The sequence below is a fragment of the Condylura cristata genome, unplaced genomic scaffold (assembly GCF_000260355.1).
Source record: "Condylura cristata isolate star-nosed mole 26May11 unplaced genomic scaffold, ConCri1.0 scaffold00026, whole genome shotgun sequence".
NCBI lineage: Eukaryota > Metazoa > Chordata > Mammalia > Eulipotyphla > Talpidae > Condylura > Condylura cristata.
This window is the reverse complement of record NW_004567127.1, coordinates 6630602-6649715: the sequence shown is the minus strand read 5'-3', so window position 1 is coordinate 6649715 and position 19114 is coordinate 6630602. Positions and strand designations below refer to the sequence as shown.

General features: G+C 40.5%; 1 protein-coding gene across 1 annotated transcript in view; it reads left to right on the top strand.

Moving 5' to 3' along the window:
• Positions 1-328: 328 nt before the first annotated feature.
• Positions 329-19114, top strand: part of LRIG2 (leucine-rich repeats and immunoglobulin-like domains 2) — a 39629-nt gene continuing 20843 nt past the window's right edge. Inside the window, exons 1-5 of the mRNA XM_004689637.2 lie at positions 329-725; positions 16523-16588; positions 17955-18029; positions 18156-18290; positions 18803-18946. Coding sequence (XP_004689694.1) covers positions 487-725; positions 16523-16588; positions 17955-18029; positions 18156-18290; positions 18803-18946 — 659 coding nt within the window. The 5' untranslated portion in view covers positions 329-486. The remainder of the gene's footprint in view (positions 726-16522; positions 16589-17954; positions 18030-18155; positions 18291-18802; positions 18947-19114) is intronic.

Below are 19114 nucleotides of genomic sequence, written 5' to 3'. Positions count from 1 at the left end.
GTAAAATATTCTTTCCAAACTGCTCTGGCAATTATGCCCAGGTCAGGACTTGAGCCTCTCAACACTTTGGGCCCCGATCCTTCTAAGGAGCCACTGCGCCCTCCAGCGGACGGACGGCGGCGGACCCCCGAGGGGAGCCTGGAACCTTAAAATCCTCCTTAAAGAGCTCGCGGTCTCCGGCCCCGCCTCCTCACGGGCCCCGCCCCCGACGCGACCCCGTCCGGCGGCGCCGATTGGCTGGTTCCCGTGCGTGAAGACGTCGTGCCGCGGGGCGGGGCGCGGGTCGTAGTCTGTGGGGCCTCATCCGTGTCCTCGACCGCCGCTCCCACCGCCGCGCGGTATCCGCCCCTCACCTGACTTTACAGCGGATTGCAGACTGCTGGGGCTTAGGGTGGTGTCGCGGCCGCCAAACGTCCCCGCCGAGCCTCCTTTTCTAGCTGGTGGTTCTTCTCGGCCGGGTCCAGGTGGGGGGGGAGGGGGTGGAAAATGGCGCCGGCGCCCCAAGGCGTCCGTGAGGAGCCGCAGCTGGAGCGTCGGTGCGGACGGCTTGGTCGGCTCCTGCTCGCCGTCCAGGCCGCCCTCCTCCTGCTGCCGGCCTCCGGGGCAAGCCTCTGCCCCGCGCCTTGCTCCTGCCGCGCCGCTCTGCTGGATTGCAGTCGCAGGAAAGTGCCCGCCCCGAGCTGGAGGGCGCTGTCGCGCCCGCTGCCCCCCGACGCCACCAGCCTGTGAGTAGAGTGGTCGGGGGTGCGGGGGGCTGAAAGGGCCGGGGACCGCCCCCTTCCTGGCGGTAGGGGGGGGACACGGGCCCAGTCTGAGGGCGCGGTCGGGCGCCCAAGTTCTGAAGGAAAACGCCGTTACGATGCCTTGAACTTTGCTGGGGCGGTGGTGGGACCCCGCAACCTGGTGTTCAGGCTCGTTAGACTTGTGTGAAGAGCAGATTTTGTGGTCGGGGGCTTCGCGTCTCCCGGGGCGGGGACAGTGATAAAGGCTCGTAGGTTTTGAAGCAGCGGCCCCGACTCGGGGTGCTTTGGGCGGGGCGAGCTGCGCCCACTTCGGGCTGCAGCGTCCTGCAGGTTCCCCAGCGTGATTGGTCCCCAGGCGCGGGGATTTGCAACCTGGATCGCCAGGGACGGCGAGGGGCGGTCTAGTTTGCAGTTCGGCTCTGTTTCGGCACCTCCCGGGGTTGAAAGCCTCCTCTTGTGTTCGGAGAGCCGGTCCTAACCCAGACCGAAGTCTTTCTGCGGAGCGGTCTTGATCTACCTTAGGATTCACTGTAGAGAAGGGAAGGGATGTTCTCTCCAAAATCGTGAGATGCTTTAATTGTTCTCAGTGCACGTCCTTGTGGCAGAGAACCTAAAACTCACCCCTCTTTATGTAAGAGAGGCAAGTCCAGTGGTTGGGTGAGTTCTGGAGACTCCTGCGGAGTGCTCATCTTGACAGGCCTGTGTTAGGCAGTGGCACCGGAGAGCTCATTAGTCTGAGTCAGCCTGTTGGCATTAAGAGCAACAGTAGGTATTAAATGCTGAATTACGGGGCTTCTTAACCACTAACTTACAGTTACTTCTCTGCCACTAACTGAGCAACACATTTATTAATTGACCGACTTCGGATAGTAATAATTTGTAGTTATTGAGGGACATCTCAAAAAAAGAGTTGTCAGAAAACCGAACAACTTGTGATGCATTTAAAATATGAGGCATTGTTTGGGTTTTATGCTTTAGAGGGTCAAGTATTTTCCATTTGCAAATAGACTGAGCTTAGGTAGGAAAAAAAGCTACCACACATTGGCCATAAGACAATTACAGTAACGTGAATAACCATATGTTAGAGTAACATCAGTCTGCAGTATAATAAATACTTTGTGTGTTTTTTTAAGAGTTATTTATGCATACAGAAGTGGGGTACAGGCCAGAGGAGCAGGGGTGATGAGAGGATTCACAGAGACAGTTGGGAGCAGAACAAGCCGGCTGAGGAAGCACACTGCTGAGGGGAGCAGTGGGCCGGTCAGGAGAGGTCTGCTGCACCATGTGGTCACCTCCTGGCTGGGATGGAACTCATGCTGCAGTGGCTTTAGCTCCATAGCGCTGTTCTCTAATAGACGGCTGCACCACCAGGGAGGACCCAGTTACTTTGTATTTTTATGTTAGCAACATTTGTAGTTATTTCTGGTTCTGTCGATGCAGGTAAAATTAAAAGATTCATATTAGTGAAGATGCAGGTAAAATTAAAAGATTTATATTAGTGAAGCCATGATCTAAATTAAACCTAGCACAGCTTCCTTGTTATGCAGCAAGTGCCTTTTCCTAAGAAATTCTTGGACTAACTGCTTAATTTTGACAGACTAAAACTGGTGCAGGTTTCAAAATCACAGTGTTGTATTTAACAGTAATTAAAAGAAATGTGGCCTACTTTTAAAGAGCCGCCATTGGTAAGCAAGCAGTAATTAGGAATAGTTCTATGTATCTGTTTTGTGTGTGGATTTTTTTTTTGTTTAATAAAGACAAATTGTCTAAAGCCAAATGACATTCAAAAAATTTTAAAGTCCTATAATGAAATTGACACTTTTCAGTTCAAGTGAAATACCTTGGAAAACAGTTCTGCTGAAGAAATGTCTAAAAATCTCTTAAGGCTAGGAAATCAGTCCAGAAACTTGTGAGTATCTTGGGAACTTCAGGAAGAGAGGCTTTATCCTTAATCTGTAAGCGTGGGTGGCAAAGATGGTAGCTAGTTCCTGGATTGATTTCCTAGCCTTGAGAGATTTTTAGACGTCTAATCTATTTGCACAGTTCTATTAAAGTAAACACAAAAATATTTCATATAGTCAGGCATTATTCTTGTTGCACAAATCTAATAAGACCAGAATTATTTTGTAAACAAGAACCAAAAGTTTGGCTTGTAGAGAATCTTTTTTTAAACTTCAGTGGAAAACTACATTGCATCCTTGTGGGTTTTGTTTTGTGCATTTTGACAGTTCTCACTAAATTCTCGATTCTAGTTTTCTCCAATATCTAGCTATAGCCCTCCAAAGGAATATTTCAGAGTTTTCATCTACCTTCCTGACTGAATCACTGAGAACTAAAACTACCCCTTTTACTGAAGTTTGATAACTTGGTATAAACTTAAAAAAAAAATTCACAACAGATCATGTATGGATTAATCCTTGTGCTTCCTGCTATATGGACCACTCACAGGGTTCATAATACTTGATGTCTCCACAAGAGACATTCAAGCTGCAAATCAGGAAAATTCTTTAGATGACTACTGTCTGAATCATCATCACCTCAGTCACCTAAAGATCTCAAATGACTGCCACTGGACTTAAAAAACTATGTTTCTAACTATTTTTTGTTTTCCTTTTATTTGCATAGAAACTCCCCTTCAGTCATTGCCTGACTGTTGGCATCATTGAGCAAATATCATCTAATACCAAGTCCCAGCAGTTAGTCTAGCTGGTTCCTTAATGAACAGAACGCTACTGAATGAGAAAACACACTAATATTGTCCAGAAGAAATAGGGATGTCTCTTCTTTTTTTTTTTTTGAAGATTTATTTGTGCCGCCCTCCCTGGTGGCGCAGCAGGTTAAAGCACAGCACTGAGAATCTGAAGCCACTTCCGCATGAGTTCGATTCCCGATTCCCGCCTGCCGCCTGCCCCAGAGGAGACCACATGGCGAGCCAGACCTCTCCTGACCCGCCCGCTGCTTCCCTCAGCAGTGTACTTCGTCGATCTGCCTGTTCTGCTCCCCGCTCTGTCTCTGGTGAAGCCTCTTACCGCCCCTGAGCCTCTGGCCTGTACCCCAGTTCTGTATGCACAAATAAATAAATAAATCTTTAAAAAAAAAAAAAGATTTATTTGTGCATACAGAACTGGGGTACAGCCAGATGTGCAGGGGGTGGTGAGAGACTTCCCAGAGGCAGAGTGGGGAGCAGAACAGGCAGATTGACGAAGTACACTGCTGAGGGGAGCAGCGGGCGGGTCAGGAGAGGTCTGCTGTGCCATGTGGATCCTCCTGGGCTGGGGATCGAACTCTCACTGAAGTGGCTGCTGCTAGCTTGCAGTGCTGCGTCCTAGCCCGCTGAGCCACCATGGAGGGCCCAGGATGTCTCTTCTTAACAAGAGTGAGGACTGACAAAGATTCTTTGACTAAGTTTTGGTCAGCCCTTTGAACCACCTTCTAGGCCCACCTGTGCACATTCTGTGAAGTTTTAACAAGAACACTTCTAAGTCAGTTTAACAAGAAGCTCCCACCCTTGATGTCTGATTACTATTGATAACTGATCAAGTTATTTCCACTCTCCTCCAGATGACCACCTGGGCCTACTTCAGTAAGATCCTGTTAGGTGTATTTGGCCAGAAGCCCCATTACTTCTGATGTTTCCTCTTAGTAACTTTTTATTCACTGACCTACCACCCTATCCCTTGACTTTAACTTCCCACTTACTCATGCAATACAGTTATCCCATGGTGACCCAGGGGGCTTGGTCCAGAACCACCCCCGCCCTTCAAGATACCAGAATCCTTGTGAGCAAATCCCTTATATAAAATGATGTGGTATTTGCATATCCTTCCATATACTTTAAGTCTAAAGTATATTAGTGGCCAGTGCATATATAAGTAAAGTATAATAAAGTTACAATACCTACTATCGTATAACTGCAATGTAAATGCTTGTTATGCTATATAGCAGGAAAATTAATCTGTACATGTTTATTATAGACACACCCTCATGGACTTATATATTGTACATAATTTTGATCTTAGTGTGGTTGAATCCACAGGTAGAGGACCCATGGATATGGAGGGTCGGCTATATTTGAAGTTGATCCCTTTGTTCCATCACTGCAGTATTTCATTATAGCAGTGCCTGCACCTATTGGAAAAGCCTGCAGCATATTCAGTAAAGATTATTGTACTATAATGGGTGTCTTTGGGTATTTTTCTTTTAACACAGGGAATTTTCCCTCGTACACGTTTGTTTCACAGAAGTGAGATTTGCTATAATGGCCCTGGCTCACAGAAACTTGTGGTTGGTAAAGAGAATAGGGTCAGCGGATGGGGGACTGGGAATCTGATTCAGCAGCCATTTGGCCGTTGCATGGCGTAGCAGCTACTCTGATCTCAGTTGCTAAATGTAAAAGTTATCAGTGGAATTTAGAGATGGATCCAGTTTTCTACACATTGGATTACTGGATGCATAAGGGAATGGAAACTAATAAGAAAAAGGTGAAATGTTCAATACCTTTTTTATTGATATCTGTAATAGTGAAACGAAGTTACAAGAGACCTTGATTGGACCTTGGTATTATGCCAAGCTTAGATTTCATTGAGTTTTAGTTTCAGACACTAGCCTCAGTTCTGTCTCTCAAGGAAAAACGTTTACAAGGACAACAGAAATTACCCTTTAAGACCTGGTCACTAAGAAGAGAGGAGAGAAAAACTTAAGAAATTATTGCAGTCATGGAGAACAATGTGAATGAGTTGCATGTTTCCTGAAGAATCTTTACTTAATGGATTGTGGGAGTAACTTAGGAGCAGTTTCTGGTTTTAAAGTGCAGTGAGAAGGAATTTGTTCAGTTTGATGCAGAATCAACAGCTCACTGCAAAACAATCACTTAGGGCTACATCTGATTCAGACACAAAAATAAGATTAATGGATGGATAAAATCCACTGAAAATTCATTTATCTTGAGAAAGGGATTGCCCACTTCCCCTGGAAATGCTAATTGGAATAACTCCTGATGTAGCAGATGATCTGTTTCATATATATACTGTGGGACTGTTTATGGTAATGGCATAATGACCCTCTGAATATACCTGTTACACAGCTCATGGTGAATGATTTTACCTGGACAGTCCTTTGAACCTTACTGTTGCAAAACCAAGGGACAGTTATACTGTCTCAATTTTTCTTCCTCTATTTTAATAACATCTACAGATGTTTATAAAAACATTAGGTGAATTAACAAGGGAATGCAGAAAGGTAAAGGAGAAAGCTTAGAGACTGGTCTTAGCAAGGTGGAAATTTTTTATTGGTTACAAAGAAGTGAGGTGAATAAAGCAAATATTGCTGGGAGTAAAGTGGATGAAAAAGAAAAGGAAGACACATTAGACTTATCCTAGTAGAATGGAAAGCTTTAGGTGGTTATTAAGAAATGGCTTGAGAAAATTGATACTGGGGTTAATACAAAAAGGTATTAATATGCACTACTGCCTCCAACATTGAGGGCCTTACTGTTTGCTCCAGTTTGGAGAAACCTAAAACTCTGAAGACAAATTTCAATGAGGAACCTGACCAGCAGTTTCTTGGGAGTAATAATGGTTAGGTGGATTAAATGAGAAGTTTGACAGAGGTGACAACTCCTGAGAAGAACCCAGAATAATTTCTGCATGAGAGTGGGTAACATGGTCAGGAGGTGGAGAGTTCCTAAGATTCCTCAGTAGGGGAGTCCCTCATGCTGTGGCACCAACACCCATTGGTGAACTCCTGAAGGACTGAGAGTACATACAAAGTTGACGAGTTATGAAAGTTGGAGTGTTTAAACACACTATGTGAAGAAGTTGTGTCTCCTTTACCTCTTGTGTGGAATGTATGTTATTTGTAGCTGAGCAGCATTTCCCTAGTTTTGCAAAATCAAAACCTGTCAATAAAGTTCTAATGGAGATTATAGCTGGGAGTCTAAGGTATGTTTTGTAGGAGAATTAATGTTTGAAAAGGTTTTTACCTAATTGTATTGTGGAGCTGAATGCTGTATCCAGCTTGAAAATGTTTCTTCTGCCTGAGTGTTATAAAACAGGCGTGTAAATCTACCCTTTGAGCAGTATTAATTGAGCATGCTAAATGGAAAACAGTAAGATTGCCGAAGCCCACATAGTGTGGGATAGAAATTGGAGTGCTGGTAGGGATAGGTCTCTTTGTGATAGCCCTGTGTGTATATGTTAGACTGGGCCTTAATGCAAAAGCCTGTGCGTGCCTCCCAGCAGTGAGCAATGGAACTTCGGACTAGAAAATTCGTTTGTAGAGCAATTACAAACTTCCTACTCTTGGACCTTAATTGAAACTACCACTATGACTGAAGTCATAAAAATAATCTTGAGACTTGATGTGCTCATGCTATCTTGAGTGGTAATGTCGTATAAAACACTCTTAACAGGGTGGGCAGTGCCCAGAAGAATTATATCATAAATTGGAAATGGTTTATTCAGGATCTAAGTTGTTTGGAGAATGCCCAGAGGAAGTACACTCTAGTATAGAGAGCATTTTCCCCCCAGGATCAGCTGCAGAATTGTGTGAAGATTCTGTTGTCACTTGGGCAGTGTCCTATAAACAGCTCACAACTGAACAACATAAAACTGTTTGGCATGTGGATAACTGTTTCAGGAGAACTTACTTTCGGAAGGCCACCACTCTGTAGAAAGAGGTTAATTCAAGGGTTGAAGTGAAGCTGTTTTCCTAGTTGGACAGGAACAGTAGGAAAAGCCCCACCCACCCTATGCTTCAGATTTTACTGTTGTGTGGCCAGTGGCCTGACCACTTGGTCAGGCATAAGAGCCATGGGAACCTGGTCTGTAAATGGGACACATCTCCATGGAAAATATATTTCTGGCAAGCTGAGGAGCCTATTAAAATAGGACATGTCAGGGCCCATAGAAAAACTCGCCTCAACATTTTGAAGGCGATTGGAATCAAACAGGTATCCTGATGTGTTTGCTTTGAGGTAGCCATGAATTGAGTAGATATGGGGACTGCAGCAGTACAGAGATGGACCTGTTCTTACACTTTGTGAGCCACTTTAAAATGCCGGTAAGGACTGTTTGTCTGCAAGCAAAAGAGAGAGATTGTAAGCGACGGTGGAGCACTCCCTGGTGGGAATACCCTGAACACAGCTGCAGGTGAGGCTGGTGTTGGTAGAGCTGTCAGCTCCTGACAGCCACAGGCCCTGACTCTGGACTGGAATTTGTTTATCTGATGGTAGATGGACTTGCTCACCATGCTGTGAAAGAAACAGGGCAGAAGATAATTGTATCAGTTTGGATGACCCACCACTTCTTCAGGGTACAATAGGGGGAGATAAAGCCATGAAGGGTTGGCTTACATGTGTCATGTTCAACATGAGTTGGGGCCGAAGGAAAAGTCACTGATAGAGTCCCTTTTTCTAGATCTGGGAGAAGGGCGTGGGAATGCTTGGAATGACTATGCAGTTTTTTACAAGGGAGGAGTATGCTGGCATAATGACTACTTTTCTCCTCCAGTATCACCTCACCTTCCCCCCCTTATCTGATATGTAGTGGTCATAGGACCCAGGCTGCAAATACTAGTGCTGAAAATGGATGATTTTTTTTTAAGATTTATTTATTTATGCATACAGAATTGGGGTACAGGCCAGAGGTGCAGGGGAGCTGAGAGGATTCACCAGAGACCAGTAGAGAGCAGAATAGGTAGACTGACGAAGTACACTGCTGAGGGGAGCAGCAGGGAGACAAGGGGAGGTCTGCTGTGTGCTGTGGGTCACCTCTGTGGCCCGGGATCAAACTTGCGCAGAAGTGGCTGCACCTAGCTTTAACCTGTTGTGGCACCAGGGAGGGCCCAGAAACAGATGGTTTCTAAGGAAGAAACCAATACTTTAAGTTTGGGCCATAATTCCTAAGGGTCTGATGGGGTAGGTTGTCTTAACCCCTTGCAGCTATGTTGTTGGTGATAAAAACAGCACATTGGTTTTGTACCTGTGTGACATTAAGCTGAATGGGGGTAGACTTTGGGAAGGGGGAGGATAACTTGTAGACTACCTTTGTTGTTTGCAGTCTCAACCAGCACAGTGGGTGAATCTGATGTCTCTTCCAAAGGTGGAAGAGTTTGGGAATAAGTGGAGAGGCTGAGTGTAATAAATAGAGAGTTGAATGTAAAGGAATAAACAAATGGTTTGCATAGTGAGAAAAATATAATACTAACACCTTGAAAGAAGCTTACAGTAAGTGGTATCATCATTTCTGCCTAGACCACAATGCTTTTGGAACCTGACAGTATGGAATAGAAGCCTGTAAACCTTAGTGGTCTTATCCTAGAAGGTATTTTCATACCAGATGATGATGGGCGGGGTTATTTATTAATGACTAAGATTCTAATAATGGGCTAGTGTCCTTGAGTTCTGTGAGCTATTGTAGCAGGTGATTGAATCCAAGAGGGGGAGAGTGTGGGAATCTCTGATTGTAGCCAACTCAGAAGTTGTGGGTAACATGGGGACCTACTACTTTTGTGATGGGTGTCTGACTTGGGGGGCAGTCTTGGAGATTGAGCTTTTAACTTGTAAGGACTACACTAACTCCAGTTAGTGACATAATTGACATAATTGCATGGTGTCAGAATTGGTTGCTCACATCATATGAGGAACACTATGTGAGTACAGATAGAAAATGGCAATTTTTTCCTAACAGAATTAGCCAGATGCTACTTTTATGTGTCTAGATCAAAAGCTCTTTCAAATTTTATTTGGCTGTTTAAAACTTGACTGGTTTCTCCACAAGTGCAGAGCTTTGTATCACATTGTTCTTGCTTTGGTGAGTAAGGGTGTTAGAAATCCTCTTCCTTGGCTACTTGGTCTTTCATGATAGCACAGAAAATTAGGACTTATGTAGCTTTAGGGTTGAGGACAGTTCCGTATATTATTAAAATAAATTGAGCATTATGGAGAACTTGCAGCCTTGTTCTTACTACTTTCATCTCACTATGGATCGTTGATAACTGCATGGTGGGCTAATACTTGGAAACCACAGCTGTACCAGATTGAATGGATTGTGCATGTATTTAGTTACTCCTTAGTCTCTCTGTTCTCATTGTAACTTTAAGATTTGTTCGTATTTGTGCTTTCATTTATTTTTTAAAAAGATTTTATTTATGAATACAGAACTGGATTACAGATCAGGGGCAGGGGCAGTGAGAGGATTCACCAGAGGCAGAGTGGGGAGCAGAACAGGCTGATTGATGGACACTGCTGAGGGGAGCAGCGGGCGGGATAGGAGAGGTCTGCCGCGCCATGTGGGTCACCTTTCTGGCAGGGGATGGAACTCGTGTTGCAGTGGCTTTAGTTTTATAATGCTGTTCTTTAACCTGCTGTGCCACCAGGGAGGGCCCTAAGATTTTTTTTTTTTTAAAGATTTATTTATTTATTCATATAGAGCTGGGGTACAGGCCAGAGATGCGGAGGGTGAGAGGATTCACCAGAGAGAGTGGGGAGCAGAACAGGCAGATCTACAAAGTACACTGCTGAGGGGAGCAGCGGGCGGGTCAGGAGAGGTCTGCCTCGCCATGTGGTCTCCTCCGGGGCAGGCGGGAATCGAACTCATGCGGAAGTGGCTTTAGCTTCTTATTGCTGTGCTTTAACCCGCTGCGCCACCAGGGAGGGCCGGCCCTAAGATTTTTTTAAAGAAAAATTCTAAGGCACATTAAGTTACTACTAAATGCTGTTTCCCAATTTACATTTACTTGATTGTATCAAAGTTCAGAAAAACTTGCATAAATAAGTAATCTGTTCTTTATTCGGATCACATTTGTTTTAATAGGGCTTTGCAGAATGTTTTAAGTATGTACTAATAAAGAATTGTGAATAATCAGTTGTATGCAGAGAGTATCATGGCTTGTAGCTGAGGTTTGTGGAGTTTCTAATGTCTAATTTCATGCCAGTTTGTACAGCAGCTTCTGTTTCTAAGGTTGGGATCCCATCAGAGGTATTGTGGAGATCTGTAACATACTCTGTCTTTCTATACTGTCAGACATGCCAGTTTTATTCTTTTATTTTTTAAAAAGATTTATGCATACAAAACTGGGGTACAGGCCATAGGTGCAGGGGCAGTGAAAGGATTCACTAGAGTCAGAGTGAGGAGCAGAACAGGCAGGTTGATGACAAAGGACACTGCTGAGGGGAGCAGCAGGTGAGACTGGAGAGGTCTGCTGTGCAGATCACCTCTGGGCTGGCACTGAAGTGGTCGTGGCTAGCTTGCAGTGCTGCATCCCAGCCTGTTGTGCCACCAGGGAGGGCTCCCCCAGTTTTATTCTTTAAAGGAAACAAAGAAAAGACCTAGTAAATACCTAAAGGTGGGGTGGGGGGTAATATACAGCTATATAGTATTGCTAGAATCTGATACACATTATCAGTGGTTTTGCAAACTGTCTCACTTTCAAAAATTATTTCAAAGCACATACAATATGTTTTTTATTGCATTAAGGATTTTAACAATTTTCATCTTTTTTTATCCTGGCCCGTTTGGAATTGGTAAATAGAAAATGTGAGTCCATGAAATCTGTTGTATTCTCCAAGCCATTTTCTTAATTCAGGAGACAGTTGAACAAGAAAGCCTACAATGAGAGAACCTTAAGAATATAACCTAGGGCCCTCCTGGGTGGCACAACCGGTTAACGCAGCACTGCAAAGCTAGCTGCAGCCAAGAGCCATAAATTGGATCCCTGGCCAGGGAGCTGACCCTCATGGAGCAGGCCTCTCCTTGTCTCACCCACTGTTGCCCTCTGTAGTGTATTTCAGTAGATCTGCTTGTTCTGTTCCCCCCTCTGTCCGGTGAATCCTCTTACCCCCTCATAACTCTGGTCTGTTCTCTAGTTCTTCTATACATAAATAAAGAGATCTTTAAAAAAAAAATAGTGATCCCTATACATTCCCAAAGGAATCATACCAGTTTTTGTTTTGCTTACTACTTCATTCAGTATCTGGTAGTACCTGTTAAATCTTTGTTGATAAACAAGTTTATTGGATGTAAAGTAAGAAACGGAAAAGATATGAAGGAATCTTAGCAGACCATCCTCTGGTCATCAGTCTTTTACCCTTCTGAAGTAGTTCAGTGGTTCTCAGGGCTGCATACACATTAGGCTGTCACTTGGAGAGTGATACAAAATACCAGTGCTTGGACCTCACCCCCAGTGATTCTGATTTGATTGATTTGGAGTGTGACCTTAGTGTCAAGATTTTAAAGTCTTCCTGGTGATACTAATACATAGCAGCAGTGAGCAACTGAACCATAAATAGTTGTTGCTTATTGAATGTTAGTTGAAGAGAGCTGTGCTTTACTTACTTCCTTAAAAGTCCTTTATACTTTAGGGCCCTCCCTGGTGGTGCAGCAGGTCAAAGCACAGCACTGCCAGCTAGTGGCATTTGCTTCAGGGTGGTTGGATCCCTGGCCCCGCAGCTGACCCACAGGGCGCAGCAGACCTCTCCAGTCTCCCCTGCTGCTCCCCTCAGCAGTATATTTCAGTACATCTGCCGGTTCTGCTTCCCACTGTGTCTGGTGAACCCTTCACCTCCCCCTTCTCAGGCCTACACCCCCATTCTTGTATGCATAAACAAACAAATCTTTGAAAAAACTAAAGTTAAACTGTAAATAGTGTAACATTAGTGAACTGTGATGTAAATTTGTAACTAAATGCTTTTAAAATTTTGGGTTTCTTTTATACCCTTTAATATTTTACATATCAATTTCAAAGTCACAATGTCATGTTGTTTACGGAAGCAAATTCTAGTTGGGTTGCTGCAGGAAAAGTATAGCCTGTGCTAAGTGTGTGCTTATTTGTGGAGATAGGTGTCTTGGTGCCCGGTTAAACCTTGTGGGTACCAAGGAATGATGGATTACATTAGTAATGAAACCCAACTAACACTTGGCTTTGATCAGCTCTTCCTTCTCTGCCAATAATGTAAGTGATATGGCAACTTCTTGCTAATACTCATTTCTAAAGAGCTTTATCATTATTATAACATTTTCAGTAGTCTGATACAGACGTGTGAACATGTTAAACCATGGTACTGTAACTGATGATAATCCTGAGGTTTTATTTAATAAAGTAAGTTATTCTAGGTATGCTCCACCTGGACAGGGGATTCCATTCATAAAGGAAAGGGCAAAGTATGCTGAATAAACATGGGAAGCTTTGTCAGACTATTGGTATATTCTTTTAACTTTTGCAAAGGGCCTTTTTATCAGAGATGTTGTCATTGTTACAGTTCAGCCTATTGATGCTGCAGATTTTTGAAAACAAAAAGATTGCTGATGACGTAAAAGTGTCTGGACAGAAGAAAATTCCTGCATTTCCATTGCTGCAAGACTTCTTTGCAATTAGCTTGCAGAACTTGATTCCCCTTCTCAAACTGTTGCATTTATGTATAAATCCTATAAATTATTTACACCCTGATGGTACTAAATGACTACATTAATGGCACCTCTGGCTCCTTGTGATACCAAGAACTTTAATAATTCATCATTTATTACAGTTACATCCCTGTAGATTAGCATGAGTGAGAGCTGAGTTTACAACAATTAGAGGTCTTTTCTAAGACCATTCTCTAATCATTGTATCACTACTATTTTCAGATATTAGTGGTGCTAAAGGAAGGATTATTGAATGTCACAAAACTAGATTTTAAGTTTTAGTTATCAAGCATTAGATTACTTCAAATTATTAAGTATATTTTAGTGATATTTCAAAGGGGGAAATCTTTGTACAACTGTTTTCTATTTCAGGACTGGCTTTTAAAAAAGACAGGCGAGCGTGAGTTAACTTATGTGAACTAGGTCTATAATAACTAATAACTGGCTACTGGGAGACTTTAATTTAAAATATTATACAAATTCTCTTATGGAGAATTTGCTTATGGAGAGCAGGGATGTGTTTGTGTGTTCCCATCTGTTTCATAGGGATAAATTGCAGGGTGAAATCCAACTACAAGAAAGTTACATATTTCTAGTGAAGGGGAATCGTGGAATTGGTATTGAATTTGTTTGTTTTGGAGTGACTCCACTTCTTTATAGTGTGAATGTTGGGTTCAAAAGTGACAAAACAGCTATTAGAATGTTGTAACTGTAGCACTTAGCCATGCCCAGCATATGCTTCAATATATATTTATTGCATATACCTGATGATCAGATCAATTAATTTTAATTAGATACCTTATGTTTTGATAACTTAAACAGCTACACTGATTTTTTTTTTTTAATGCAGCATTAGAGTCCTACCAATAAATTTGACCACATGGTGGAATAGAGAATTGAGAGAATATATGCCAGAAGAGCGGCCTTAGTGGGTCAGGATAGGTCTGGGCTTTACGACAGCAGAGTCTATCTAGCACATGCTACAGATTAACTATTGTATGTATGTTCATCTAAACAAGAGCTGTTACTTCAATAGCTGCAGAGATGTGACGAGAAAGTAAGTATATACAAGGGACTTGACCTTGAAGAAATTAAGTCATTGAAAATGATTTAATAAGGCACCTGAAGTTTCACCTTCAAAAACAAAACAGTAGATTCTTAATATTACATGAAAACATCACTCTAAACAATATTCTTTCAGTAAAGGTAAAATTAACTCTTGTTTTTCTAATATGTAGTGATTTATGCCAATTGCATTCTGTGAGTACTGTTTTGGGTGGAGATGTATTTCAGTTCATCATTTGTGTCTTTTAATGCTGTTCAAGTGAATTTGTTGCAGAAGGGTCCAAAGAGCCTTACCATGTGGGCGGGCTTCTGACCTATGAGTCTGTTTCAAAGCATACATCATTAAGGTAGCATTACCCTGTAGAGAGGCTCCAGAGTGTTTCAGGAATCTTTTGAGTTCTCTTGAACAAAAGTCTAGAGGAATTTTCTCTTTCTCCAGTAGAGATATTGTACATTCTTTACTGATGATAATAAATACAAAATGGTTTACCCCATATTATTATAAACTCAGCCATGCACATGTTGGGTTTAACTTGATTGTTTTAGATTTTGGTAATGCTTTTCTTTAAGCGATTATCTGGTCATCATTGATATCTTGTGAGAGAACCACTGCGGGTTAGTATAGTCAAGAGTTACACTGCCAGGAAGATTAGATTGTGAGAAAGCATAATGCGCACTGCTAAATTAAAAAGAATGTCCTTAGTGTATAAAAGGAAGAAAGAAGTTTAAATTTTAGCAAGCATGAGATGTAGAATAAATCACACTCTTAGCCTGCTATACAGATATTTGCTCTGCTTGCCAGATCAGCCACCTTCGTTTGTATGAAATTTTATTTGCTTGTTAATGAGTGTGAATTGGATGAAAGTATTTGATGTTAAATAAAATTCATGTGGAATGAGTTCATACCTTTCCCTCATGCTTCTCCATTCTTAAGTGTCCTTGAGTTGATACCTGGGGTTAGATATCTTAGATAAAGGCTTTACAACTGTGGTGGAAAAGTGATTTTTTTCTTCCTACCATTAGCTATGTATGGTGTAAAGTACGCCCTTAAATCAAAGTGGTTAGGTTTTATAGATGGGCAGACATGAATCTAGCGGAGAATGAATTGATAGAGACATCATCCAAACCTGCATGCATCTGCCAACTGCCTGTGGGGGCCCAGTGAGTTACAGTGATCTGTAATGTTTCTCTGGTGTTTCCCTCTTGCTGGCCATATTGTAATGTATAATACATTCTTAGGCAGACAGCTTGTGTGGGCTGGATTCCACCTAAGTCTTGTAAAGCTGCCAGGAAGCATCAGGGTGAATTTTTTTTAAGCCTATTTAAATATTTAGATTCATGACTAATTTCAGTGAAATCCCTATCAAATAAACTGCTTGCTAGAAGTGAGATGGAATTTCAAGTTTATGGCTTCCTTATTGGCTCTGTGACCTTAGATTGATAAATTATTAATCTCTCTGCCTGCTTCTGTATTAGGAAAGTAAAGATTGTTAAATATTTGCCTCATAAACTGTGGCTTTAGGTAGCCAATATGTGTAAATATTAAAAAAACAGAAGAGTGCCTGGTTCTTGGTGTCTATTAACTGCTACCACTATCATTAACATAATTTGAAGAACTTCCCTTTCCTGAAATTAGATTGCTCTTTTTAGTTTTTTAAATAAACAAGAGAGACCACATCCCTGTCAAGGATATGGTCCATATATGGTCAGTTCCAGTTCTAATAGGGAAGCACATTATCTTTGACTAGTGATGTCTATTCATACTTAATCTCTAGCTAAGTAAAGTGTAATGTACGTTGCTTTAAAAGGTATATATTATTAAAGTAGTTTTTTCAAAAGTGCTTATAGTATTTCACTAAAAGGAATGAAGAAATGATAACACTGCTAGATGTTAAATGAAAAAGCAAGGGGCAAAACTGTCAATAAATTATTTGTGTAGTAATTTGCTGGTGCATGCATAAAATTATCTGGAAGGCTATATAAGAAGTGATATACTTGCATTTGTTGGGGAGGGAGATTGGATGATTAGAGAAAAGGATGGGGAGATTACTATATATCCTCTTATACTTTTTGATTATTGAACCATATGAATATATCCTCTAGTTTTCAAAAAACCTCCTGGAAAAAGCTATTTTTGAAATGTAAATAGATACATTTTTGCTCATCCTTTGTAACATATCTTTTTGTCTGTTTTATTCAAATTCACATTTGAGAATTCTTTCACTATTCTTAAGTTTTAGTTATTACTTTTTTCCTTCTTTTTCTAAGTCTATTTTCCAATGCTAACCTGAAAATGAAATTTTGTCCATTTAGGGATTTGAGTCATAATCGGTTGTCTAACTGGAACATCAGCTTGGAATCTCAAACATTACAAGAAGTGTAAGTTACATTTGTTTAAATTTACATTAGAATTCCTTGAGGCAATTCAGTGAATTATGAATATGGGATGTTGAAAATTGCTGTCAAAAGAAATACTGTCCAAAATTGAAAGACATTTGTTTGAAAATCTGTAAAGCCAGATCACCTCTGGCTTTGTTACTACCACAGATTCTCTGGGCATTGTGCCCTTAGGTTGGTGATTTTAAGAAAGCTGTAAAATTTAGTTTACTTTACCAAATTTAAGATTTTTCACCCCTCCTCTAAATAAATATATTTTGTTTCTTTTTTGCCCAAATTTCAGCCAGTGAACACCTAGTTTTATACACTTTTTAAATGCCTGGACTTATGTAAGGTGGAAGTGTCCTGTCTGATACATATTTATAAAAATGTTACATTTGGTATCATTTGGTGCGTGGGTAATGTAAGTCAGTTTTCTCCTTAAAAGTTTTCCTTGCTTGCATTCTGTTTTTCCCTGCCACCTATTTATTGCTGCTTATTTGCTGAGGAATGAACAAACAATTGGCGAGCTTTTTAACTGAAAGGATAGACTGAGGAAAGACCTGGTAATACTACAGTGGGAAGTGCATCAGCTTTATTGCATGGACTCTATAACTTCTAGTTTGTTTCTTAGAGACCTTCTGGTTTCTTTTCTCTGTATTCTAAAGTGCTGACATTGTTCAGTGATTGAAATCCAGATTAATGAAATGTGATTACATTGGATTTTTACTGAACTATTTGATAGTCTGTTTAAAGAGCTGCTCGTCTGAGTTTGTGACACATGACATCTGTAAAATTAATCGGATTTCATTTCTTGATGTGCGAATTCATTTCATGTGTTTTAAGCAATCCTCTCATATTTTTGTAATATATAAAGTACAATTAAATAGTGTGTTGACATGTTATATATTATAAATATATTTATAAACATGTATGTAGAGAAGTATTTATATTATAAATTATATAATTTAACTGTATATTTATTGTATATAATTATAAGTATACATATTGGTACAAAGAGATGGATGAGTTAATATTTATGAGGAGCTGTCAAATGTAACTATTCAGAGACGTTTAAACACATTAAATGTGTAGTTGGTATTGAACATATTTAATGTGCAGTTGTTTCATATTTTCCTAATATTCATATCAATTGTGTATCTGTCCCTTGAGAACACATTTATTATTAAAATCTCTAGCTTCTCAGTAGTATATAATACTTTAAAATTATAATCTAACTCATTCTGAGTCATAGGCTATATTCAAAGTTGACATGTATCCTAAAGAATATATATATTAGCCAGAAATCAGAATTCAAGAGGTAACATTTTCCTCACTGAACTTTTACATCTATTTTCCACCTGTCCAGGAAAATGAATTATAATGAGCTAACAGAAATTCCTTATTTTGGAGAACTGACATCTAATATTACTGTACTTTCATTGTAAGTATACAAAATTTCAGCTCTTTTATTTGAATTATGAGTAGTATATAGTTCTTTAAATTTTGTTTTATGTTCCCTTATTATGTAATCACTGGCAGTAGCTTTACTACTATCTTTGTTTTGTAGAGTTCATAATATAATCCCAGAAATAAATGCAGAGGTGTTCCAGTTTTACCCTACTCTTGAGAGTTTAGATCTCAGCTCAAACATAATATCAGAAATCAAGACATCTTCATTTCCTCGAATGCACCTTAAATACCTGTAAGTAAAATAGTTTAAATAGATCTAAAGTATATATTTATGATTATTGATACTTATCTTCCCAGAACTGTCTTGTTATAATTTGATATGCTTATATGAAACAAACCTAGAATCAGCTTTTTAGGTTTTTTGGTTGTTGAGCTTTTCTCCCCTCAAAAAAAAGGGCACCGTGTCAGAAAATAATGATGAGTATCCAGGGTAGTTTTTACGGTTTTCTAAGAGGTGCATAAGAGTTTGTTAAATGGTGACTTACCCTTTATAATGATGATGACGAGGATAATTAGATTGTGTGCCAGTGTTTTTACAAAGTATATTCACATATACTGTTGTATAATCCAAATGAAGTAGTTGTTACCCTTATTTTATAGTTGAAGAAACAAAACAGGTTAATTATTTGTAAGATTGTGTATTGTTTCTGAGTTGTAGATCTGGGACTCATAGACTTTGGGCATTTTTCCAGAAATAGAATTTGTTTCACTTAGTGTATTTTGTTGTTATCTTGTTCTTTTTAGAAATTTGAGTAATAATAGGATAACTACCTTGGAGGCTGGTTGCTTTGATAATTTATCAAGCTCCTTATTAGTGGTAAAGTTAAACCGAAACAGAATTAGCATGATTCCACCCAAGATCTTCAAGCTACCTCACCTTCAATTCTTGTAAGTAACTGAATTGATTATGAGAAGATAATGTTTTCATTTGTATTGTTTTACTCTTTTTGATTTTTAAAAGATATTTATTTATTCATTCATACAAAAACTGGGGTACAAGCCAGCGGTGCAGGCATGATGGCAGGCATGATGAGTGGGTTCACCAGAAACAGAGTG